This window comes from Hirundo rustica, chromosome 18 (genome assembly GCF_015227805.2).
Source record: "Hirundo rustica isolate bHirRus1 chromosome 18, bHirRus1.pri.v3, whole genome shotgun sequence".
In the NCBI taxonomy this organism is placed as follows: domain Eukaryota; kingdom Metazoa; phylum Chordata; class Aves; order Passeriformes; family Hirundinidae; genus Hirundo; species Hirundo rustica.
The window spans coordinates 2,396,496-2,423,071 of NC_053467.1; the positions used below are offsets into that span (position 1 = coordinate 2,396,496).

General features: G+C 47.5%; 1 protein-coding gene across 1 annotated transcript; it reads right to left on the minus strand.

Annotated features, from left to right (window-relative positions):
- Positions 1-1,905: 1,905 nt before the first annotated feature.
- METRNL (meteorin like, glial cell differentiation regulator) lies at positions 1,906-26,421 on the minus strand. The gene is made up of 4 exons (XM_040081960.1): positions 26,137-26,421; positions 19,861-20,249; positions 3,541-3,600; positions 1,906-2,868 (listed from the first exon to the last, which is right to left on the minus strand). The coding sequence occupies exons 1-4, from the start codon at positions 26,247-26,249 to the stop codon at positions 2,552-2,554; spliced, it is 879 nt and encodes a 292-aa protein (XP_039937894.1). The 5' UTR covers positions 26,250-26,421; the 3' UTR covers positions 1,906-2,551.
- Between the last annotated feature and the right edge of the window lie 155 nt (positions 26,422-26,576).

The following is a 26,576-nucleotide window of genomic DNA, read 5'->3' on the forward strand; positions in this document are numbered from 1 at the left end:
CTTCATCTTCAGAGAGCTGCGGTGCTAAGAAGGGCAATGCTTTGCTCCACCTTTGTCCTGAGTCACCTTCAGCCCAGGTCTTTCATTAGGTGGCAACGAGCATGTCCTCACATGACACTGCATCAGTTTGGCATTTGCTTCTCATTACGGAGTGGAGTCAGCACATGTGAGCAAAGACAGTCATTTTTAATCCATCCTTTCCATCCCTGACTCCTCTGGCAGACAAGCCAAGCTATAATCATGTTTCAAAGACTTTAAAGGTGAGCATTTGGGAACTGGATTTTAGGGCAGTTATCCCTGCGTTAACCTCCCCCTGTACAAAGCACAGGGTGCAAATGGTATATTAAAAAAATAAAAATTAAAAAAAAAAAATAAAAGCCTACAAACAAACTGTCCTAAGAATTGAACTGCAGCCAAAGGTGGAGCTCCAGGGCCAAAGCCTCCCCAGGTGTTTGTATTTTGCTTGCACTGTCCTCATAAGATACTGAGCACTTAATTCAGCCTCTTCCCTCTGCTCCCGCAGCTTTGCAGAGGAAGATGAGAGTGGGCAGGTTGGAGACAATTCCAGGAACATACTGTTCTGCTCTTCTCATCCTGCCAGCAGTCACTCTGTGCTGGAAACAGCTCATGAAACACAGCAGGAGAGGAGAGGTGAGGATCAGGGCTTCTCAAACACCCACTCAACTGAGCTACCGAGTTATCTCAGGGCTAAATCACTTTTTTAAAAGCCTGAAAAAGGCTGGGTTGAGATCCCCAAAGCGGAAGCAAGGCCACAGAGGGGGGTTGGAGTGAACCATTTTACCCCTCTACTGGTCCTGGCCCATTTCTCCTAAGTTCCAAACAGGCTGGAGGGAACCTTGGACCGCACAGGACGGGATGCTGGGTTTGGGGCTTTGCTTACAGGAGGCTGGAAAGCAGCTGGGGTCAAAGCAGCAAAAGGTGGGTGCTAGATGGGGTTGAGAGGTCTTTGCAGAAGTAATCACAGTGCCCTGGACCCTCTCAGGATCACCTGAACACAGCTAAATGAAGCTCTTCTTCTCCCAGTGGCACACGGGATGAATCCTGCTGGGAGGAGATCACAGAAACACTTGCAGAGGGATTTTGGCTGCACTTCAGGCCAGTATTTTGGTGCAACCCTGGGGTTTTTACCCTTGATAAGGGCCATGGAACATCTTACCACCCACCTCAGAACCTCCTGCACCCACCCAAGACCATCCCCTGAGCTGCCCTCCCCAGGCCTCAGAGTCAAGGTCCGTGAAGGAGATGTGAGGGATCAGGCAGGAAGCGACACCGAGCAGAAACTTTTTATTTAAAGAACCTGACGGCCTAAAATGAAAGTTGGAGCAGCGGAGAATGCTGAAGAGTGATCATGGGCAAGAGATGAAAATCCTTGTGAAGGCACCATCAGGGATCCACTGCAGGCTCCGGGGAAGAGCAGGACAGGGGAGAGCTCCTGTCCCTCCTCCGGGACAGCGCCTGCAGGGGTGGCACACCCCCATTCAAGGGTTCCTTTTTCACAAGGTGGCCTGCTCATGTCCCCCAGGACTCACAGGCATGAACAGTCACCTCCTGCCAAGCTACCAGCCAGCACACTTCAAAGCTTCGTGCTAAACATGAAGGGGCAGCCCTGCCTTTGGAGCCAGTCCCAAAATAACGCCGCTGGCATCGGAGAGGAGAACACTTAAAGCCTCGCCTGCACACATGTCTGAAAATCTCCAAAAATAGCTCTTGCTTCCCCCTTTGAAAAACACACTGTGGTTCCCAATGCCTCACAGGAACTCTGGTTCTGCTCAGAGAAGCCACAAAAAAAGCGAGCAGCCCAGAACTGATCTATGAGCACATCTGGACTAGCTGAGATTGGCCTTAAGAAGAAAGAAAAAAAATAAAGATTTTAAACAGCATGTGTCAAATCCAGGGACCTTTATTTCTCTGGAATGGAAAGAATTTGCCAGCCTGGACAAAAAATTGCAGGCAGCAATTGTACATTCTTTCAAATTAAAAAAAAAAAAAAAAAAAACCAACACACACACATAAAGAGTTTGGCTCCATAAATTTCTGTCATAAGAAACAACTTTGAATTGTACACCAAGCTTTTTACAAAGCATCAATGTTAAGATGTTTTACCGTGCTCTATCACATTCTCGGCCATTTATACAGAATACGCCATACCAAATGCTACATCAGCTTAAGACATTTTTAAAAAAAATTAGTATTAAAAAGATACAAAGGCATCTTGGTTTTCATTTGGGTTTTTCTTTTATTAAGACATGGGAGGTTGTTCTTTGTTTGCATTCCTAAGGAAGTCACTAAAAAAATATAATAACTTAATTCATAAGGACAGGATTGGTTAAAAATCCAGCCTTTCTTGCTTGGCAGCCCTCTGAGCTCGTACCTCGGTTGCTTCCATGAGCCTGTGAGCACCGCAGGCTGCGGGGTCTCAGCCTCCAGCTCTGTCCAGCCTCAGTGGCCAGGATTGTTCAGAGTTTCCACTGCAGCCGGGAAATATTCCTGGCCAAATTCTAAAAGCGGTCTTCGGCCAAAACGGGGGGTTTCAATCTGGGCCAATCTCACATGGGTTCAGCCCTTTGTCTTTTGCCTCTTTGTACATCCTTTGGAAGTCTTTAAATCGAGGGGCACAGCCTAACCTGGCCTCCCCAAAGTGCATACGTCCCGTGAAAAGGAAGTCTCCATCTCCTGGCTTCACCCCGCACTCGAGCAAGGTCTTTATTTGTCCTCTCCAGTTCCCACTCTCCCCTGTCAGCTGAAAGACTTTGCTCTTCTGCCTGTACAGTTTGTTGACACCAACGTGAATTATGGATTCTTGCTCTTCTGCCTCGTTCGTTACGTTTTGAATGGAGCCTCTGATCACTGGAAACAGAAAAAGGTTTCAAGGATTAATTACTCAAAAAATGCTTTGGAAGACCCTGGTCCAAACCCAGGCCTGTGCAGCCAGGGGAACTGACTTGGCTACAGCAGCCCAAGTTTTGGTCCTTTGCTATTCTCAGAGTTGAGATTATCCAGTAACCTCCAGTACGTGTCTGCATTTTTTTATAGTTTATATTTGTAATCTGTCCAGCAAAGGGCAGCCGCAGATTAAATTTAAACAGAAAAATAACTACATCAGAAAAATAGCTTTAATCGTGAAGAATTCCAACAAGAAGATACGTGCTAAATGCTCCCTGACAACGTACTTTCTGTTCTTCAGCCACTACAGATACAGCTAATGCTAATTTCCCTTTTAAAAAGGGAAGCAGGGACAATTAGTGAAACTTTTGGTCTTTTGTCAAGTCGACCAACACTGCAGGGCAACAAGTGATGGCTTCTCCTGGATTCACCCAAATCCTTGACCTTCTGCCCGTGGTTGCTGGGTCACTCTGTCCACCCTGGGGAGCTGCCAGCTGGGCACAGTTCTGAGTTCAGAGCTCTCCACGTGCCCGGCACCCTTAGACCACATTTACTGCTGGTGGAGGTTGCCAGGTGTGAGGAGGTGTCTGCTGGGTGTTCATGGGAGGTGAAGGGACTGGGGAGACAGCAACTCACCGAAATCACTAGTGCAGACAGCCAGGAGGACCTCAGTGTCACTGCAGGGTCGGCAGGGAGCTGCACAGGAAGGGTCACAATTAGCAAAGGACTAGACAGCAGCAGGTAAATAAATTTAAATAAATAAACCATCCAAACTGAACAAAAAATGTGACACACACACACTCAACACGGGCACAAGCACTCCAGAGATCTGTTTGGCATCTCCACCGCTACAAGAAGCGGGGCTGACCCTGGTTAACCCTACAGCCTCCAGGAGATTTTTGTACCCAAGCAGGAACATGGATCTCTTTACCGACCCTGCTGGGATATTTTGTCTAGCCAACATTGCGCACACTCGCTGCACTCACACAAAATCTATTTTGGTACTGGGTGCATCTGCAGGGCGCTGTGCTGTGAATTCACTCAAAAGCGCTCAGATCATGCGTCTTTTACACTCTGAGGGCAAGGCTTCTCTCTTACAATTTCTGTCAAGTGTTGTTGGGCCATTTAGTCATCACCACATCAAAGATCCAGGAGGTTACAGAGTGGGGGAGGCAAAGAGGGGAGGAAAAAACCCCAATGCATGTGTTGGAGGGCGATGAGGCAAAGCGGAAACTCGAGCCCGTATCTGTTTGAGCTCAAGCAGCACAAAGACCATTTCCTGTACTGCTGGAAACATTTGGATATCTGCACTAATCTAATCAATGCAAGAATGTGGCTCCTCTTTGTACTCAGCCAGATATTTCTGAGGAGAAGGTGCTGTAGTTGCAATACAGATGTTTCTACGACACCCTGTGGAGTTCAGGAATTTGCTTATTAACAGGATCTGCCCTGGCTGGCCATGCTCAGTGAGTCTGTCCACAGTGGCACGAGGATCAGAACCTTGTCTGTCACCTGGTGTCACCTCAACACATCATCCAGAAAAATGGAAACCCTGGATCAGCACAGGCACAGAGCTCAGCAAAGCAGGGCTCCTGCTGGAGGCGGCTGCAGGATGAGATTCCATCGCACAGACCATCACCAAACCGCAAACTGAAGCCACCCCTCTTCTCCCCACCCCCCAAAAATTCGGGTTTTGAGCCGCAGCACCTGAAAACACTTCGTTTAGGTTCCCAAATAGTCACAGCCTCCCTCTCGCCCCACCTGCTTCCCAAAGTTTATCCATTGCACTTAAAAGTAGATTTAAGCTCGTCCGCACAACACGCAGCTGGTGCCTCCAGTGCTCTGTCACCCTCCTGTCAGACAGCACAAGCCACTCTCTGACACAAGACATGGCAAATCTCTTCTTTTTTTCCAAGGACCCAGAAAGGCAGTGATCCAGAAAGAAGGATTATTGAACCAAATCCACCAGATTTGCTCCAGTCAGATGATTCATACACAGTGTAACACGCTGTTTAATAGGATTAAAGGGAATGTAAAATGCACATTTCTGGGCAGGGATATTTGAAGGAATGATTCAAGGAGCTTAAAAAGCTCCAAAAGAAGAGACAAGGAATAGGCAAAATAGCATCTGGATCGATCACATTTCTGTTTAGTTTGAATATCTCCAAAACTTTCAGAAACAAGTCAGCTTTCCCTACCCTTCTTTCCCCACATACTATTTCAGCTCTCTTTTTCAGAAAAGTTTGGAAAATGTTTAATATAATGAGAAATGCAGAACCAGATGAAGCCTGGACATAACTGGAGTACTAGAACAAATTCAAGCTAAAGATACTTCAAGTTTCAGACTCAAGAGATTTTGATCAGTGGCTAGACCAAACATGCAAGCTTCATCTGACAAAGAAAATTGTAACAGAATCAGGGAATCATTCAGGTTGGAAAAGACCTCCAAGATCATCGAGTCCAATCATTAACCCAGCACTGCCATGCTCACCACTAACCCCTGTGCCACATCCACACTCGTTTTGAATGCTTCCAGAAATGGTGATTCCACCACTTCCCGGGGCAAGTCTCAGTGTTTTAGTCACTAAACATCCTAGGATGGAGTTGTTCCATTCATGGCACCTCCCAAACCCATCCAGGGCAAAAGTCCCTCTTCCCCAGCCTCCTTCTGTCCAAATGGGGACCTGAGTTAGATCAACCAAACAGAGGGAACTTGCACAAATCCCACGGCGTTTTCACATGGACACAAGCTCCAAAATGAAGTACAGCTGATGGACTCCTCTAAACCCACAGCTGGATTTCAGATATTTCATTCTGGACCTCATAATAAAAAGGCATCTCAGCCTTTTTAAGTCCTGGTTTAAACCAGACATCTCTGTAGTTCATCCAGCCCCATCAGAAAATTGAAAACACCAAAATGACTAGGGCATTTCTGTTCTCCAAAGGAGTGCAACACAACCAACAGCATTAGAGATGAAAAACAAAATGCTTTAAAAGTGGTTCCTTTAATTTAAATAGACTGACACAGTAATAAATCAAATGAACAAATCTCTGTGTGTACACAGAATCAAATCATTTTAATTGTGGACCCTAGGCAAAATCCTGCAGCCTTTTTAAACACAAAAGGAAATTAAAAATGCTCAGCATTGCTCACACTAGATCATTACTTAAAACCTGCTTCAGGTCCAGCTGACTCACAGCAGTGTGAGCTGCTTTAACAACCATTTTCCACCACACATCTCTGCAGCTCCAGACAAATGAAGACCAAAAATCCTCTTCTGTGGGACAACTCCCACATCTGCATTCACAGAGTATCAAATAGATCTTGCAAGTGGCAAAAACAAGGTATGGCAGCACAGATGGAAAGCAAGTCGTGAAGGATTACTGCTGAGGTAAATGGACCATTGAAAAGCAAATAACATCCACTGGCTACAACCAAAGCCTCATTCCTATAAAGGCTCATAAAAGAAACGAAATCCTTAGGAGGTGGCAATGCCTACACTTTCTTTTGGACCACAGCCATGAAGGAATCTCTGTGTTTAAGACAAGAGTTTGTGGCTTTAGCTGCAGTTCAGCACTCATTCCCTCTGGATTGGGTAGCAGGTGCTCTGCTCCATGCACAGGTCAAAATAACACACACACCTCAGGCTAGAACAGGGAGCACCCTTGTAACTATTAAAAAAAATTAGAAAAAAAAATTTAAAAAACACCAAGCCCAAGAAAAGCACTTCACTCATGCACAGCAGGTGAAGATGTTCATTCTCTGGGGAACTGGGCCTGGTTGCTGAACGAGGCAGCTGTGTTTGCCAGATCCTGACTCCCTGGGGATGTCTTGAGGGCTGCCCAGGTTCTCACATCCAAAAGCGAGCTTATGAACTCGCTACAGCAGCATCAACATCAGCTGCTCTAATTCCTTTAAACTCGATGGGCCAAAGAGCCTTAACTCACACAGCAGCAGGAGAAAGGTGGGGAAAAAAATAACATGGAAAAGCAACGTTTTATTGAAGTCCTGTAAAGCCCAGACGCCTGTATCTCAACTCCACCACCGGTGGCATAAAGCCTGCATTGTGCACGTCGGCCGCCGACTCTCCTGGGAGCACCTGGGATGGATTTTGACAGTATCCTGACCTGAAGTAACCTGAGGCAGCCCTCTCCCTCCAACGCCCCAGCCCAGTGCCTCCAAAGGCCTCCCTCTTCACCTCCCCGCAGAGGGAGATGTAATTACATCATTCCTCACAAGCCAGCAGCCACGTCCCAGCTGCTTTGAGCGATTTGCCCTCTGAACCTGGCGTTACCGAGGAGGACGAGGCGATGCTAACAATAGACCGCACTTGTTGGCCAACAGCTTCGTCAAACACATCGCTGGTCCTCTCCTGGACCTCTGTGGAGAGGCAGAATCGCTTGGTAAGAGAGAGGGGTGTGCCCTGAGGAGATGCCACGAGCCTCAGGTGGTCCCCAGCTCCGCCAGCACCAGGGAGCTGGGCTGTCTAGAAAGGATTTTCCCCGATGTTGTGGATGGATCTGAGAGCCCCTTTAGCGCCGCAGTTTAGCACGCTGCCCGAGGAGCGGTGGGAGGTGTCGCTGGCCTGCCTCAGCTCACACACACAGCTCCAGTCCTGTCTCCTTTGGTTTGTGTGCATACAACCCTTCTTTCCCTGGAAAAGAGGAGGTGGGGGCCCTGGAGGGGCCATCGTGGAGGATGACAGCTCCCCGCAGGACACACGCAACCGAGACGCGCTGGCTCTGGCTGCAGGCGTCACAGAAACCACATGAAGGGGCCTGGTCTTCTTTTGAAACATTTGCGTTTCGACAGCCACCCATGGGTCTGACTGACCTGACCTTGCCCCAAAACCAGCTTCCAACCCACAAGAAAGAAATTTCCTCTGCCTGTCCAGATTTTTCTCAACACGCTCCACGACGTCACAGCTATCAGGACGCCCGATGAGCCAGCGCTGCAGGTCCCTACACACCACCCCAACCCTGCCCTTAGTGAGCCCAAAAAGACCTTGCCCATCCTGTGTCCCCAGCTAGGCTGTGCTGAACAGCCACCCCCGTGCCGGCAGCACGCACAGGAAGAGACACATTTCAAGCAGAAGTGAAAATGTTGAACACAAAGTAATTGCAGAAAACCGCTTCACCGAGGAATACCCTTTGGTTTCGTGAAGAAGCGGGCGCACGCGTGCCGTGTGGTGAAGGTGTGGATGGTGGGGGAGGAAAACACTGAGCTCTTTATCTGCCCTTCCACGGCACACATCACCCACACCTCAGTACTTCTGAACAGCCCTTTGATGAGCAATCAGACCTTTTCAAGCATCAAAAGCTACCGAGGAGGTCTAGGCAGGGTTGAAGCGCAATTTTCTGTTCATTTAAGGTTTAAGTCTTCTGATTAAAACAAGTAGTCTTTTCTCTTCGAGACATTCAGATGGGTTTTGTCACGGTCCCTGTGCTGCAGCACCTCCAGTACAGACTCATCTCCCTCAGCCTGACATCAGTGTTCACATGGAACAAAGAAACCCACCCACACCTTTCAAACTCTTGCTGCCAGCTCTTGCTGGAGGCACCCAGACTGGAAAGGGCATCATAGGATGAGTCTCCTTCCTGGAAACACAGAGTGCAGACTTCCCAGAGCACTCAGGTTATAAAAATAGAGATGTGGTTTCTCCAAAAATGGTGCGTTTCTCCGTTATTTTTCTGAGTCCTAAGCAAAAATGATTATGTCTCAACTGCTTACTGGATCAGTGATTTAGCTGGGAGACAAGAGTTTAGGGACAAACATCATATGAGCAAGGAAAAAAAAAATAATAAATCTTGCCCTGATCCTGCTTTAACTAATTATAAAGTGAAATAAATCCCTGTAATTATTTCTTCTTAAGTACGCCTGTGCCTCTCCTCTCTGAAGGAGCATTTCTTCCACGAAGCAAACCTCTCACAGCTCACATCTCAAACAAAAAGATCTGCTTTGCAGTGCAGGTGGGCAAGAATTTGATAACCACTCTGGTTTACCAGGCTGTGACTCGTCCTTTCCTTTCTTGATACACCTCAACTTTCCTGGCCACCTCAGAAAGCTCTTCCTGAGCAAGCCAAAACAACACTCAACCTCACAACCCCCACACCGAAACACCACCTAAACCGACACCAGCGCATCTGCACCGTCAGTGCACCTCATATTTGGGAGGAACGTGCTGGCTGTGAGCTGAGGCCAGCGGAGCTGCAATCCAGCACACCTGCATTTAACATAACACACGGAGGGAAAACAGGGCCAGGAGACACAGAGAGCCCCTCCACAGCTGGGCTGGAAATTACTGACACCCTGTCACAACACACAGAGGAGCCCTCTCATCGCTGCTTTGTTTTACAAGGTCTTCCTGTCTTTGGATGGGATAGGATTACAGGGCTTTCTGCAAGCGCTGCACTTTTTCCAGCGTGTCAGTAGGAAAATACCAAGTCAGGGAACAAACAGGAGAGCTGGACTTGCCCTGCTCCCAACCCTCGGGATCAATGAGCCTCAGACACGGCACCACAAAATCACAGAAAAGCTTGGGACAGAAGGGACCTTAAAGATCACCTCATTCCCACCCCCTGCCATGGGCAGGAACACCTTCCACCCTCCCAAGGTTGCTCCAAGCCCCGTCCAGCCTGGCCTCAAACACTTCCAGGGATGGGGGAGCCACAGCTTCACTGTGCCAGTAACCTCACTGTCCTCAGAGCAAAGAATATCTCCCTAACATCTAAACTAAATCTCTCCTCCTTTGGTTTAGAACTGTTACCCGTTATCTTATCATGATCTGCCCATGTAAAAAGACACTCTCCCTTTTTTTTGTTAGCCCCCCTTTAAGCACTGGAAGGCCACAATGAGGCTGTGCTTTGATGAATACAAGATTAATGCTATGAGTAACATAATGAGAGAGTTTAATGCTCTTCTGAAGGCAGAAGTGTTCATCCCCCTGTTTGCTAGAAAGTTAATCTGAGCAGAAGAGGCAACCTGGGACAAGGGTCACGAGCACAGATATAAAACTCCAAGATTCCCTTCTTCTTACAGCCAAGATTTGGTACGGGACAAGGTGGTGATGGAGCAGCTGAAACAACATCATGGTGCTGCAATGGACATCCTTCCCTGACCTCTCTGTATGAAGAGGGGACACTGGTGATTTCACCCCTCCAGAAAAGGAAGTGTCAATTCCCATTCCTTGCCTTTCGTTTTGAACACTCAGTTCAACCTGCACACATGTACAAGTTTCCAGGAGTAACTTGGAAAATATAGACACTGGCCAAGAACAATTTAAACCTGCAAATAAATTTAATGAAATGCAGACTCTTGCAGGCTGTGGCATGGGCTGTGCCAAGAGAATCGAGTTAATACCACTTCCTTCCTGCAAAGAAAGAATAAAAAAAGCATATTGTAAAACCTCACCATCAGAGATGTGATGACCTTTGTGTTCTGAGAAACGTTAGGACAAGAGATCATAAACCAGAAATTTATCTTTTCACAGAACTGTCCTCCAAGAGGGCACTAAAGTCCCTAAGTACCAAAGATTAACTATTTATGTAAACAGTGTGAGGAAGAGATTCGGTACCAGGAAAGCTCCACTTGCAACAGCTTTCAGATTGAAACTTGGCTCAGCAGATACAGAGCACGTAAGGATCCTTTGGGATTGATGCCTTTTCGCTGTTCCAAGATGCAGCAGCCATTCTAACAAATGAGCTGAAAGGTCAGCTAGAAACACAGCCGTTTGTTTAAAATTTAGAACAAAACAAAACAAAAGGCATGAAAAACCCACAGAGCCGTTTTTATTTAAGCAGCATTAAGCATTATCAAACTCCACCTCCACGCATGAGTTGCATCAACCCAGGAGAAGCGATGAGAAGTGTCACAGCTTCAAGACACTTCTTTCTGCCTCTCCTCTTGTGGCAAGCCCCAGCAGCAGGGTGGGCAGAGACAGAACGGTGACTGGATCACTGCCAAATCCCAGCTCCTGCACTTACCCATTGCATCACAGCTCTGTAAAAACCCTCAGTTACAGTCAAGCCTGCAAAGATATTGTGGCCAAAAAGAGCCCCACTCAGCAGATCAGATGTCCAGTCAAATTCCTCTCTCTGCACTGCAGCAGCAGAGCCCAGCAAACGAGAGAAGTGTCTCTGCAACCACACCAGCCCATGTTCCTGTGCAAGCAGCACCTGTACACATCTGCTTCTTTTTTTTTCCTCTCCCTCCCTAACTGCAATTAGAGGGAAAAGATGGCAGCGAGATAACTGCTGGGAATTTCTCCTGCTCTACGTGCACAAGACACCACTATAAAGCCATAAAAAAGCAGCTCTATTTGACTATCTCACAGAAAATACCTCTCTCCTTCCTCAAACCTACCGCTACTGCCCAAGGGGGATTAGGAGTGGGAAGCACGAGGAGAAATGAGCTGCTGGGAGCCAGAGGTGCCTCTGGATGGTTGAGGGCCTCCTCTGACCCTCTCTGAGCTGCAGCAGAAGGGCTGGGGCAGCGTGTCCCTCGCTGTCACCGCAGGAGAACGTGCCAGCACAGGCAGCTGCAGCACTGCACCCCTGCACTGCCACGCAGGACCTAAGGAAATGCAGACCCAAAGACTTTTGGCTCATCCCCTCCCAAAATGCACACTGAAAACATTTCTTATTTTCTTCTAAAGAAAACGACACGCCGAAGCCTTTGTAAAAGCTGGCAGGGGTCAGGTGTAGGCAAACGTGAAGTTATGAAGTTTTTGATGTCTTGCTGGGCTTTGTCTCCGATAGCCAGCACAGCGCTCAGCTGTCACGCAGTGCTTGCACAGCAGAAAAGGAACGAGTAAGGTGTTTTTTCACTCCCATGCCCTGGGGAAATTGTGCAGCCAAGCGCTTCTCCCTGCCCCTGCCAGGGCTGGAGGGGAGGCTGGAGCCAGCACCTACTACCAGGCTGGAAACCTGCCAGGAGCACAAAAGCCTTCCCTCCCTCCGCCCCTTCGGTCCGGTCCATTAATGCCCCTGATGGAGCAGAGGAATAGAATTAAGAAACAAGTGGCTGGTTAAAGTTAAACCCTGAGAGTGGAGTAATGACAGATCAAAGATTAAGTGTGTCTTTAAATAAAAAATGAAAAGAAAAAAGCATACGTGCACTCAGCTCCACACAGGTCCTTCTTCTTCCTGTTTCTAGAAATCAAATTCTTTTTGGTGTGTGGGAGAGCTCTGAAGGAACAAGGCCAGTTTTCATTATAAAACCATGTTCATTTGATCAGCCTATTCTTGGGAAGGGCTACAGCTACACAAGGAGATAGCCTCAATGCTGTAACATTGTTCAGTTAACCTTAGAAAAAGCTACTTAAAACTTCTCATTTGTAACAGTAAAAGCTTTGGGATACATCACCTTTTCTTACTTAAAACCACAGTGTGCTTGGTCATATCAAGCTCGTTCGCCAGTGCTACACAGAAACTTCTTTTCTCTCAAATTTCTGACGTGCACTTGCAGAAGAAGTGACTGAGGTACAGCTACTGACCGTTCTGGCAGGGCAGAGGCGCATCCTGTACAAACAGGAACGATCCTGGCAGGCAGGCATGGAATGTCTGTGCATTTCCCAGCACCACTGATCACTTCAGCTCTCCCAGGGCTTCAGTACAGAAAGGATAAAGGCAAACACCAGAGGTGATGCCCACTGCAGGAGTTAATGCTCAAACCCCATAGAGGAGGTGCCTGTACAACCCATACCAAAAAAATCCCTCCACAAATCAGAGACAGTGCCCCAGGTTAACTGGCTCAAGGCTGTCACAGGGCAGCAGCTTTTCTGAGCCAGTATTAAACCTCCCAAGGTCAGACAGAACACATCACAGCTTTAGGTCCAGGACGCCTTCCAAGTATCTGTGCAACATTTCAGTGAATATTTTCTGGCTTCTAGCAATGATTGAGGTGAAAGAGGTTTTCTGTCCCGCAAATGAAGACTCCAACACAGGAAAGATTTGGCCCATGTTTCAGTCAGTGGGAAGAGGAATGCAGCTTCCCCACCCTCTCATCCCTTCTTCAACTACAGCCTCAGGAATTAGCAAACTAAACAGTTTTGCAGAGCAAGCACAGAGCATTATTAAAGACTGCCAAGCAACTGGGCTGGATTGCAGCTCTGTTTGGGACCATCTTTGGTGATACACAAAGGTCAGAGCAGAGCGGAGCCCCAGCTGCCCGGACAATACACCTGACTGCTTATTGGTTTCGACTGCCCACTGAGTTGGGAAATAAGCTAACGGCATTCGTGGCCAGTCTAGCAAAAATAAGCTATTTTCTATCCCCCTTTCCCCTGCAGCTGTGTATTTACCACTGCAGCCCCATTGTCACCTCCTCTGCCCACCGCAAAACCAACTCCTGTCCGACAACATCAAAGCACGAGCAGGGCCAGAGAAGATGCTGGCAAAACCATTTTCTTGGGGGAAGGAGAGATTAAATTAGGGCATTCATCCCATTTTGGTGGGGGCATTCTTTTAGGTGGAGGCTTCTTATTTTGTATTTTTCAGACTCAGGTCCCCAAAACATCACCCTTGCTCAAATCAAGATGACTTACGAGCGTGTGCATTCCCTGAGCATCAGAACAGCACTTTGAAACCATTCCAGTTTCAAGAACTCCAGTTTCAGAAACTCCCCCACCCAGTCAATCATTCACCCAAACCCGACCACTTCAGGCACATGAATAACTGGAGCAGGTTTCCAGCTTCTCAAAATTATTCCCACTCCAGGCAGTGTTATACTGCAGCCAGCCTGATCCAGCTCGGTGCTGCTCCACGACACACGGTTCCAGTGGCACACCCCCAAAAATCAGCTTTAAAGGTGTTTTTTGCACACTAAGGTTAGGGAATGCTGTTTATATTTTCATGGTTACTTTGTACCAAGTTTTGGATCAGCCATTACTATGGGAAAGACAAAGTTAGTGTGAACAAACTCCTTGCAAGGAAGGGGAGCACACACACACAAAAAAAAACATTTGAAATATTGTATCCTAGAGCAGGAGTGTCACAAGGATCCCTCATACAGCAGTGTATTTTGAGAAACTGCAATAAAGGCTGTTTTCTGATGGTTTTTTCTCTTAAAATTTGTTTATGACCTTTTAGAGAAAAGTCAAACAAATCATCAAAGCTATGGGTGCACAGGTGAGCCACCCAGCAAGGTGTGCTCAGGGCTGTGGGGCAGATCCCTCAACTTTGCTGTTTATTATTCATTTCTCCAGCAAACCCCAAATGAGAGGAATGCAGTATCAACCTTCACAGAGTCACAGCATGGTCTGGGTTGGAAGGGGCCTTAAAAAGCTCTAACCCCTCAACGCCAAGAGGTAGGAGAGCTTTAACCTGCACAGAAAACAGGGAGGGAGGAACACAAAGCGAGGCATTTTTCTCATCTGACGGCGTGTGCTCTCACCCTGCCACGCAGCGCAGTGCCAGCATCTCAGATGGTCGCAATTACTCAGGCAGAACCTGTGCTAGGCATAAAGGTCACGGGGACTTTCAGTTGAAGTGTTCCAGGTGCTTCTTTCTATCACCTTTTCTGCCCACAGCAGCGAGGAGCTCGGGCACGGTTACCCTGGCGAGGAGTGGGCACAGCAGGCACAGCCTCCTGCTCGCCAGCCTCGGCACAAAACACCAGAAAGTTTCCACTCTGACAAGAAGTGAAAAAGACACCAGTGTGAGGATGGTGAAATACTGGAACAGGAGGCACAGAGTAGTGGCAGATGCCCTAAACTTGGAAACTTTCAAAGCCAGCTCGGATGGGGCTCTGAGCAATGTGATTCTACGATGTGCTGTTGCAGGTTACAAAGCCAAGCAGCACATCCAGCTCCCAAGAAAGGAAAAAACCCTAAAGATTGGATATTTGTGAGGAAGCAGAGGAAAGCATCAGACTAGAAACCTATGAGGTGGGGTGACAATAGATCCCTGGGAGGACATGGGGCAGATTGGTGCCCCACCTCTGCCAAACACACACTGCATTAAAGATCAGACTTAAGAAGGGTGCTTTAAAAAGCCATTTGTTAGCAGGAACGCTGGTGTAGCCCAAATAGTTCTGAGCTTCCTGAATTTCTGATCTGTTTTCTCTGGACAGTGAATTAACAGCATACAGGAAATAGCTGAATATTGTCAATTACTTAACTGGATTTATCCGGTTTTGCCTTGTTTTTCAGATACCCACACAAGTGTTGTACCTCCTGTGTACTAATATTCTCAGCCAGGTACCCAGCATTAATAAAGAAAACATATAAAGCAGTTAATAGAATCTGCATTAAGTCTGTAGATGCCATCAAGATAAAGGGGCATTTTTGTTAAAGTTTGACTTCTTTACTACACAAAAACAGGTGGGGAATGAAAGGGCTTTCAAAATACCCTCTGAGCTCTGACAGCTAAATTACAGACATCCCCACGAGTGTGCACTGGGAAAAGCAAACTACACAGCTTGAACAAAGCTGCACCCAGAGCTTGATGAGATATCCTTGAAACACAGATTTTAAGTAACAAAATAAAGCTCCTTTGGTGGGACAGGGAGGAGGATTCACCTTCCTCTCCAAAACTTTTGGTCAAACCTACAGATTCTTGTTTCAGATTAGCTGAGCAGAAGATGAAGCACTCAAAAAGGCAATTTTCTCTCAAGGAACCTTCACAGTTTTCATAGAAATTTAATGCAAGCAGCGTGCTGTGGTGCAAGGCAGACCTAAACCAGGCACAGCCGAGAAGTTTGTGTGGGTCAGCACCTCGGAAAACTTGTAGGGAGAATATGGCCAAACAACACTTTTTGCCAAAACCTCCATCTGCTTGCCTGATATTCTGATATTCAGAGTATTTTCTTCCAGCGCAAGCAGAAAAGATTAGAATCAACAGAATTCAACAACTCAGACAAGTTCTGCCGATTCTCCAGTGGCCTCAGGCCAAAATGTCACAGGGCCTCAGTTCTTCACTTGGGCTCACACCGAGGTTTCAGAGCATAAACTGGAGTTAATGGACCATCAGCGGGGATGGCAATGATAGAGGAGTGCAACCCAGAGCCTAATCTGAAATCAAAAGCACTTTCAGTCAACCATCCCTTTGGATATGAAGGGAGAACACACCCATCGAGGTGCCTGAATTGTCAAGGTGACCCTTCTTAGGGACTACTCCCATTAAATAAAAATGATGCCAAGAGCTGTGGCATGTTTGCCTTCACTCCTCTTCCCATCTTGAGAAACTACACTTGAAGAAATGCACTTGTTCTGACTGTTAGCATCACGGTAAAAAACTTCCCACACCACAGGTCAGCAACCTGAATTAAAATCTGTCAGGACAGCACAAGTTCTTCCTACACTTAGGAAAATCTTGAGAGAGTGGGGTACGGCAGAGTCAGAGCCAAGAAAAGGGTTAAGCCACCAAAATCTAGAAAATTGTTAAGACTGCCCTGTGTCATTCAACCATTCCAAAGAAAGGGAAAGGCCAAAGCTGAACCTGCAAATGTTTTCTACTGAGTTATTTGCTAGGCTCTGATTAAGTGGGAAAGAATGGCTGCAAACTAATAAAACTTGAGGATTTCTAATTAAACCACAGGCACCTTGCCAAGCATTGTTGATTTGTCGATGCTCCCTGCAAAGTCAGGACTCTAAGGACAGGTCATTAAAGTATTAAACAGATGACTTACACCCTTTAATCAGCGCTGGGATGCCAGGTTAGGAAGAGAGAGTAAATTCAAGGGCAGAGTACAACAATTATCACCAGGAAACAAACACAGCACTTAGGGAAAGCAGGGAGAAGTTGTTAGCAAGTAGCTATTGCACAAGGAGAGGGCTGGATTACTGAGCCCCACACCTGGGGCTTTTATGATCCTCATCTCCCCACTCCGAAGTAGCAAGAAAATCATGCAATATTTGCCATTTTCAACTCTTTGCCATCGGAAGAAGCGCTGCAACTTCCTCTGCTCAGCACATCTCAGGCCCCATCTACAACAGTATCTCACATCTTTGTCATCTCTTCACACCTACTGCCAGCTCTGCTAAAGCTCTCAAACTGCAACTGAGACAGAGCAGCCTCGTTCTTCCAGAGTGCAGCAGCCAAAAACATCAGCCACGTTTGTGAACAAGGGACTGAAGTGAGGGTGGTGGGAAATGCAGAACCTCAAACGCAGTTCTCAGCTCCTTCAAGCTCAGCACTTGCCTCTGACTTGAGCCTCCTCTCCAACGAAGAAATCTTCAGTGATTTCAGTGATTGTAAACTCACCCTTCCAAATAAGCAGCTCAGAAAAGGGCGTTTTGTCTGAGGTTTCACAGGAAAACTAGAAGCTGCTCCAGAAGAAAGGAGCTCCACGAACTGCAGAGCCTCAGATATATTGCTCTGTGGAAGCCTCACAAGGCAGCTATTTGGCAGTCCCCCCAGATGTACAGATATTTATAGGAAAATAAAACTGCTCATCTAAGTGAGTAGTGGAAAGAGTCATGTGTGGCATTTTCATCGTGTTTTCACCCTGCACAGCCCCTCCCCGGAGTCTGGGGATCCAAAAAAAGGGCAAGAGAAATAATTTAAAATACAATAGAGATCCCCAGTTTGCCCTGAAGGCTCTGCTGATGAACTATTAAAAAGCTTCTTCTAGCCAAACGAGACACTTGGAGAATGGAGCAGATTCCCCACCACATTGTTTCATAAGACAGCACTGAAATTCAACCAGTGTCTGTTACAGCTGAAAATACAGCAGTCACTGAAAAAGTGATTTAATGTGCCTATTAAAGAGGAAGGCTGTAATTGGATTCAGTCCTCAGTTTGACTTCTGAACGTCCCTGAAAAAAACCAGCTTTAAAAACCTCTAAGATTTTATGTGTAAAGAAGAGCATTTGGTTCTGAAAGCACAGCAGTTTGTGCTGGCTTGTGACGGTAAAGGATGTCAGCAGCAAGTCCTCAATGCTGGCAAAGCTCAGGAGAAGCACTAAATGCAGACTAAACCCAGAAATGATAAGCACTCTTTCTGTCATATTATTTTACTATATGCAAAAGCTAGTTCAACTTCTTTTGGAAAAAAAAGAGCACAGGATTTTTCTCAGTAAGTTTAAGTGACTTCTCATCAGCCTGTGTCTCCATCCTCACAGCCTGACAGGGAAAGCAGCACTGAATCTGGGAACATTCCCCAAATAACTGATCAAACAATGTATTTAATGTCTTCTGCAACGGAATTTTACTACATAGCTGACATTCTGCACAGTGTATTCATCTTTGCACAAATGATCTTACTGGGAAAGCAGCTCAGCAGAGACACCCCACTTCATTTGCAGCAATTTTTGGATGTAGCGGAGCCATCTGCTTAAAATGCAGAATGCCCAATAATAAGCTGCCACTCGTCAGCCTGGCAAAAGTAAAGGCAGTGACTTAGAATTTAGAACATTTGTGTTTATATTTTTTTGTTTGTTTTAATGGCGAAGCTGCCACCTGTCAGTTCCCGGGGTTACTGCATCAGCCCCGAGCCCAGCTCCGCTCAGCCGAGCTGAGTCCAGCTCAGAGCTGCACAAAAATAAAGATCCGAGCTGGCGTGACAACATCTAACACTGGCAGGGCTGCACAAATACACAAACAGAGCCTGACGTGGAAAGCAGCCAGGGGAGGGGAGAGGATGGAACAAGTTCTGCAATCGCTTATCCCAGAGAAGATATCCCTGGAAGATACAGCTGCAGTTTAATTAGTCACAGCACCGCTTATCAAGCAGCATCTCAGGCAGAGCATGTGGCATCAGCACGGCAGAGTCTGGGCAGCCTCCATCAGGCTCTTGGGCCACACAGCCTCACCAAACATCGGCTTTACCCTGGGCTGAGTCATCCCAGGTCTGCTCTGAGGACTCTCCTCGTTGCCTTCACCCAAAAGAGCAAAGGCAGCCCACATTTCAAAAGAGAAAACAAATCCGGTTCCCCACTTAAAATACCTAAACCTTGAAACCCTTGAAGTCATTTGAGACAAACTACCCTAAATCTGCAATTCCTTGGGCTGTTCGAGAAATCTCCCCTCCTTGGTTTCGGGGATAAAAGCTTGAGGCAATCCTGAATGGGGAAAATGCATGAAGCAGATAGATAATCCCTATCTAAAGGGAATTCCCCTTTCACCCTGTCACCCTCCACAAATGCCAGTTTTTCTTCTCCAACTGTCCAATTGCTCAGCACACTTAGGTCACACCTACAGTCATTGTTCCAAATGCCATATAGTATCAGACTTTACAGGCTTGTAAGATCTTTCCATTTGTCCGCCCCTCTTTCCTATAAGCTTTTGATTGGAGTAAAACTCCTCCCTACAAAACTTGCTTTTCATAACGGTTGAGAGAGAAGACAACACTGTCCTGTAAAAGTATTGTCAGGGTGTCGGAGAGCTCTGCCATGGCACAGTAATGCTCAGGAGGGTGTAATAAGGAGAGCTGAGGAAGGAACACAGCATTTTCCTTATTTGAATAAAAAAGATTAAATCAAAAAAACAGAAACACAGACAAATGCAACAAAACAAACAAACAAAACCCAGATAAAGCAATTATTAGGTCAGCAAGTAGCACTACTTGCATAGGAAAAAAAAAACAAACCAAAACACCCAAGAAAAGGAGTGCCTCCTTGTTTAAATGATTATTATTCAAAACATGCAGCAGGGTCTTAAAAACTGAGTAAAAAAGTAGTTAGAAAAGTGTTACAGCAAGGCTGGGAAGCCCAGTTCATCTGGAGTTCAGTGCAGAGTAAAGCTAGCTCCTGTAATACACCCTGCCCCTGCAGGGGAGACTCCTTCACACTGCGGCTCCCAACAAATCACTGGAGTTCAGCCTATGCCAGCAGCTTCCAAAACACGACAACAAACCCCAAACCAAATCAATTCTTCTGCAATAGCTCAGTTTATAAAACATGTCCTTAAAAGCACACGAAACTCACATCCAGCCACTTTCCCACTCACTCACTCACTCTGCCATCTGTTACGCATCCAATACAGGACGTGGAAATCTGACAATACCCCGGAACTCACCAGAAGCTGTGTGCAAATCAGCTGCTATTCCCTTGCTCATCAATTCGTACTGGAAGCCTGTAATTTTCCTGCTAATGTCCTGCTGAGGAGTGGCCTCCACAAAGAGCCCCCCCTGGTCGTAGCCAAAGCAATACACTCGGCTGGGGCTGCGGTCTCCATCTCGGACCAAGAGTTTCAGTTCTCCAGTTTTTTCCAAATAAATATTTGCTCCCGCAGAGTCTTTGAAGGGCTTTATGCAAACAGTCAAGTGTTTGTAAGAGGCAGGTGAAATATTGGGCCGCAGGTTGACTATGAGTGCTCCCGTGGGGTACATCCACTCTATCGACCCTTCGGAACAGCGGAGGTAGACCTGTTCAACATCCTTCCTGTGAGACTCGTGGGTTAAGCCACTGCAGGAAGAAAGAAAGAGAAGGTTAGAGAAATGCCACAGCTAACTGATGTCAATGTCAACCCCAAACCTTCCAAAAAACACACAGCAAGAAATGCAGGAAGCCCAGGACATCACTGGGTGTTGGCCCGTCCAGCTCAGCAGCGCAGGTCTCTTGCAACACTTCAGCCTTAATATTATGGGACAATTAGAAATCATCCCCCAGACGAAAGCTTCAAACCACTAGTAATAGGCTTCAAAATTAAATTGGATATAAGCACATGATCAAAAGCAATTAAATTACTACAGGCTCAGTTAGTGACCATCAGCTGAGCTGTGCATACTGAGCAGAACACGTACGCTCAAACTCCCTTCCCGGTGGCTCAATCCACCGTGTTCTCCAGCTTCGCAGATCAGACTCCACCTTTTTCCAAGTACTTTGTTCCCTTTCCAAGTCTATATTCCCAATGGATCTGAAACTGGGAGGGATGCCAAGCTCACCCTGTAAACTGCAGCAAAAGCAATGCTCTGCGTGCTACCGATACCCTGTAACCCAGCTGGGCAGCCCTGAACTCGGAGAGGAGAGGAGAGGAGAGGAGAGGAGAGGAGAGGAGAGGAGAGGAGAGGAGAGGAGAGGAGAGGAGAGGAGGAGAGGAGAGGAGAGAGAGGAGAGGAGAGGAGAGGAGAGGAGAGGAGAGGAGAGGAGAGGAGAGGAGAGGAGAGGAGAGGAGAGGAGAGGAGAGGAGAGGAGAGGAGAGGAGAGGAGAGGAGAGGAGAGGAGAGGAGAGGAGAGGAGAGGAGAGGAGAGGAGAGGAGAGGAGAGGAGAGGAGAGGAGAGGAGAGGAGAGACCTCACACTGCCTTCTCATAGCTGGGGAAGCACTGAACTGTGCTGCTTTTTTTGGTAGGAGCTTGTCCCTCCCACTGCTACTCAATACGAGGTTTAAGCTCATTTTATCATTTCCACTGATGAGCTACGAGCAGACACAGAGCCGTCTTTAGCAAGAAAGAGAACACGTGGCCATTTACCATGGCCAAAAATGAACACCCCAACAACCATTTCACAGAGACCACAGGGATGGGACAGGAGAACAACACAGGGTTGTGTGTGCTGTCCTAAGAAACACAGCAGTTTTTTAGGGTCCTGGGGCCAGCTGCTAAGCAGATTGAGTAGTAAATGCCCATGGCCCAAGCTGAGGGCAGCTCCACACAAACCTTGCTGCCTATCACTGATGCTGCACCAACCCCACCAGCTCCTTACCCAGAGTGACTCAAAGCCCTGACACAGCACTGCACTTCACTGCAGATGGAAGAACAAGCTGTGGGAAGTCTGATTTATTGGCTGCAGTATTTGGGCTATTAGGGAAAAATCCTAAAAGTCCCAGTCTCTGTCCTGTCACAAACCTATGAAGTGAGTATAAGCAAACAACTTCACCACCAAGCTTGTTTCTCCTCCCATGCTCTGAGCACCTTGTTCCCAAACACAAGCATCTTTTATCCTGTGCCTGCAGAGGACTACCCAAAACCAGACTCTGTCCCTCCATGGGTCTGCTTTGCAGGATTTTAGGGAAGCTTCACAACATTCCCACTTGTAGGCAGATGAATCAAGACAGGGGAAAAAAAATAATTTAAAGGGATTAAGTCTGAGGTTACACAAGAAACCTGTGGCAAAATCATATTTTAGTGTAGTGCAAGTGATGACATCAAGTCCTGGTTCCTCAGCAGAAACCTCCAAATACACAGTTCCCCATCCCAAAGACATATTTGGGTACTGAACAGGGTCTAAATTCAAGTCAGCACTTAGAAAGTAACTACAAGCAATGTGTAAAAGGGAAAAAACCAAACCATATGGTTTGCATTTACTGTTGACGTGACTCATTATTGTGAGTGTCGGTGTGACCCACTTGATAGAGGTTACATGAGGAAGCTCAGAAAGAAAAAAAGTCATATTTAATAACAATAGAGCCTCCAAACATGTGCTTTTGAAGAATCTTGAAAGCCACATCAAGAACACAGATGAGGAGGAAAGAGGGACAAGCTTTTAACCTTTAGTCTCTTGCCCTCAAATTCAGTAGTACTTAACACATTCAGGAAACTTTACTTGCAAAGGGATATTTCAAGTTGACTGTAAATCCACATCTGGTCCACAAAATCAGTTTTCACCACAGCACACACATGATGCCGCTCAACAGAAAACACAGAAGTCAGTTTATGTGCAAGCTGCAAATAAACAAAATTAAACAGTGTGAAGGTTATCCCTCAGCAAAGGGGCAGAAAGTTATCCTCACACGTCACTTGTCCCTGTTCAAGACATCAAAACAAGCTGCAGAGGTTTTGCAGGACTTCTACTGGCACATTCCAGCCTGAGAGCTTAAACAGAGGAAAGACACCAGGGGCAAAACTCTGAACTCATGCAGCGAAACTTCTGTCGCAAGTGATCAACACTGAGGCAGTGAATTTCTGCCAGAGGGGAAAAAAAAAAAATAATAAAAAAAAAAAGAGCTACGTTAATTGTGTTCAAACATTCACACTGTTCAAACGAAAAACAGGGTGGACTCTGAAATTATCTTCTGAAAGCCAATTATATCCCACAGGCAAGGGTGATGCCATTAGACAGATACATCAAGCACAAGTACCTGCACACATTAAGCCTTATAATAAAGGATGACTCAAAAGTTAAGCAGATTTCAAAATACACGTTCACATTATTTAACAGCAACCATCATCATCCAGTAAAACCTGTCGCTGTGCTTTCAGTCAGAATGACTTGTCCTCACATTGAGAGAGTGTTTAACACCAGGTTCAGCTCTCGCTAGCCACTCACCCGACACACCACATCCACACAGCAGTGGAGACCCAGGAGCTTTTCATTCCCCAAACTCACTCGAGTTTTGGTTTTTTGATTACATGGCGAGGACACAGGGCAGGTGTTTCATGGTTGCAGTGATGGATGAGCCATCCATCACCCATTTGAAATGTTTGTGTGCTGTTTATTGGGACAGACTTCTACAACAAGCTACTCCTACAGCTGCTTCCTCATAGCAATCCATGAGGACATCCTGAATCACTGCATCTGTCTCCTTGTCCTTATCCCGTCCTGGCTTCCACCCTCCCCTTATGTTTGCCTTGAAAAACCTGTTACAGTATCACTGCAGTGATTTGTTACCCTGCAGTGTGGAACAGGTGTTGTTTAAAGAAAGAGGGAGTGAGAATATTCACACTATCAATTTATTTATTCTAGTCAAGATGTGCTGAAGAGCCCTACAAGTACCCATGTCCTCCCTGCACCCTGCAATGGACACGGAGAACTTTTTGCTCCCAAATTGGAGAATTTAATGAGAGATGACAGTCTAGAGAATATTAAGAATTCCTCAGAGCATCCACCATGCCAAGGGCAAGACTGATGGACAAAAGGAGCCACCTAAGAGCTGAATTCTCCATACCAAAGCCTACAGTCCAACCTGCCAGGCCAGCACATTCTCTCAGCCTGTCACTGAAGCACTTTTGCCCAAAGCACCAAGAGCTCATTGCAGCACAAAAACCTGAAGTTACAGCAAAAGTAATAACTGGACACATTGCAGTGAAGTTGCTTTCTCCTGGACAAAGCTTTCCTGGAAGCTCTCTGACAAGCTATTTATTAAGATGCTATTATGGCTTGTACTTAAATTGCAGGTGTCAAGCTGTGCATTGCATCAGATTTCCCTGGAAGCATGAGGGATATCCAGAGGAATCCTAGTGAAGCTCTTCATCCTACTCAGGGGTAGAAGCTCATCACTTCTCCACAAGCTAATAGGAAAGAAAAACATCCAGACTGTTTTGGGTTTAAAACTGTTGGTTTTAATATAGACATGCATATAAAAGTAAGAAAACCCCCTCAGGTTTACTACAGAAGATGATATGACTCTTAAATCCACCAGCACAAGCCAACCTATGACTTCAATGCGGAAGAAAGATTGTGCCTGGCATTCAAGTTCATAACTTTTCCTGACAGTCAAGGAAAAAATCATCACATGACTTCAAAATATTATATTCTGCATGAAAAAAAAAGTTCTTTCTAACCCATATAACTCTTAGTATCCACACTGAAGTATTTAATTAACTATATTTACTGGTGCATCAAATTACTTTATTTCCTCCTTAACTGCTGTGTTTTTAGGACAAATCAGATTACATTGAGTGGCCTTTAGACTGCCAGCATTTCTGACAACACCTGTTTGCCACCAGTAAGGCCTAAATCAGCCTGGGTTACTTTATCCCCTCCCAAAACTCAACTCTGAAACTCTCCCACAAGTGAAACCATCCAGGCTAAACTTTGCTCTCCCTTCCCTGCTCCTCCAACAGCTCCATCACAAAGCTGTCACCACTTCAGCTCACCAGAACTACAACAGGCGAGTAAATCCAAGCTGGCATCGCCAGGTTCATCCCAAACTCAGCCACAAGACTTCACTTCCCCCCAGCCCAAGCATCACCCCCTCGGCTGATACTCAAGGCATTGCTTATTCCAACCCTGCTCAGGTGGCATGAGGGGTCACTGCTTGCTCTAGGAAAACAGGACAAAAATTAGAGCAAAACAGGACAGAATTGCAGGGGTTTGTCAACATTCTTTTAAAATACTTGCTGCGGTATCAGGTGGTAAGGTCCAGGGAAGGACCGCAGCTGGGATGCTTTGGAATGCTTTGGTACAGCATTTTCAGGTTTTTTGTTTGTTGGGTTTGGGGTTTGTTTTTTAAGAAAAATGACAAATTAGGAGTTTGCCAGAGGTTTGATCCCTATCAAGCAGACCCATCTTCAAGTGGATTCACTGCTATTAACTATGCACCAATTATCGAGAAAACAAAACAAAACAAAACCAACAACAACAAAAAAATTCAAAGCACCAGCACCATGTTTCAGACAGTAATGTACAAGAAATCATGATGTTGAAAGTCAATCCAATTGTTTTCCCACTTTGAATTCTCTCTACTCCAAAACACCCCACTGATACAGGCTGGCCAAACTTTGATGTTAGAGAAAGTCAGATCTGAAGAGTGTATCAGAGTTGAACCACTTTAGTCTCCAAGTAAGCCTGACCCAGCAATACTTGCTAGCTGAGCAGAGTTGCTTTTTTAAACCTATAAAGAGAGGAGAAGGTCACAGACCCAACCACGCGCGTTAAACATATTACAACCAATTAAAGGAAAGATAATTTGGGAGATAAACACTAGAGAACTGGAGAGGTTTCTCAACCGGTGCAATTAGAATAAATCAAGAGCGCGGCCGCTGTGCCGGCCCCTGCTCCCGGAGCTCATCACCATCACCATCATCATCTCCGGGGGACGAGGGAGCGAGCCCGGGGCTGAGCGCGGAGTGCGGGACGCGCACGGAGGGGGAGCGCAGAGGCGAGGGAAGGGAAAGGAGCCAGCAAAAGCCCCGGGGAGGGACGCGCTGGCTGCTGCGGGAGCGCTCCGCAGGTGCAGCGCATCCCAGGGCCGGTCCGAGCCGGGGCTGCCTCGCTGCTCCCCCGGGCGCGGCCGCCGCCTCCGCCGAGCGCTGGGGCCGCGGCGAGGATGGTCGCGGGGAGAAACTTCTCTGAAGCGGACTTGGCACCGCCCTCCGTCTCCCGGCCCCCCGAACGGCGCCGAGGGGAGCCCGGCCCGCCCCGGCCCCTCAACCCCCTCGAGAAGAGCCCAGCTCGCCCCGGCCCCTCCATCCCTCCCTGCCCGGGGACCGCTGCCCAGCGTCTCTTCGCGGCGAGCCCGCCGGGAGGGAGGGAGGCAGATCCACCCCCGGCTCCCCGCCGTTCCCCGAACCCCGGCTGGGCACCGCAGAGGGACCGGGTCTCCCTTTTGAGCTCGGCATCAGCTTCTTCCCCCGCTGGGACGGCGATGGACAGTCCCCGCTCCCCCCCGCCCGGGCAGGATGCCGCCTCACCTCCCCTTCCAGTTGCACAGGTCGCTGGAGTACTGAGCCGCGGCGCCGCCGCCCAGCAGCAGCCGCAGCCCCAGGAGCAGCGGCAGGAGCCCGGAGACCGGGGCGCTCCGCATGGTCCCCCGGGCCGGTGAGAACGCGGTGCAGGCGGCGGGGAGCGATGTGCGCGGAGCCCGGGGCTCGCCTACATGGTGGGGAGCAGGGCAGGGCGGCGCGGTTACCCCATCCCCGGCTCCCGCATCCCGGCTCTGCGCGGCGCCGCTCGGCTCTGCCGCTCGCACCAGCCGGCTGCGGGCTCCCAGCTGAGGGGCGGGAGCGGCTCGGCCGAGGGCCGGCTCCTCCTCCCCCTTCCCCCTCCCGCAGCTCCTCCTCCGGCGCTCGCTGCGCCGGCAAAACGCGGAGCCGGATCGGGAACAGCGGCCGCCCGCGGCTACGGCCGGTCC

Excerpts from the sequence above, each read along its gene's own strand:
- METRNL (XM_040081960.1), bottom strand. The coding sequence starts at position 26,249 with ATGCGGAGCGCCCCGGTCTCCGGGCTCCTGCCGCTGCTCCTGGGGCTG. Across the intron at positions 20,250-26,136 it reads CTGTGCAACTGGAAGGGGAG|TGGCTTAACCCACGAGTCTC; the intron begins GTGAGGCGGCAT and ends TTCTTCCTGCAG. Across the intron at positions 3,601-19,860 it reads TGATTTGCACACAGCTTCTG|CTCCCTGCCGACCCTGCAGT; the intron begins GTGAGTTCCGGG and ends CTTCCTGTGCAG.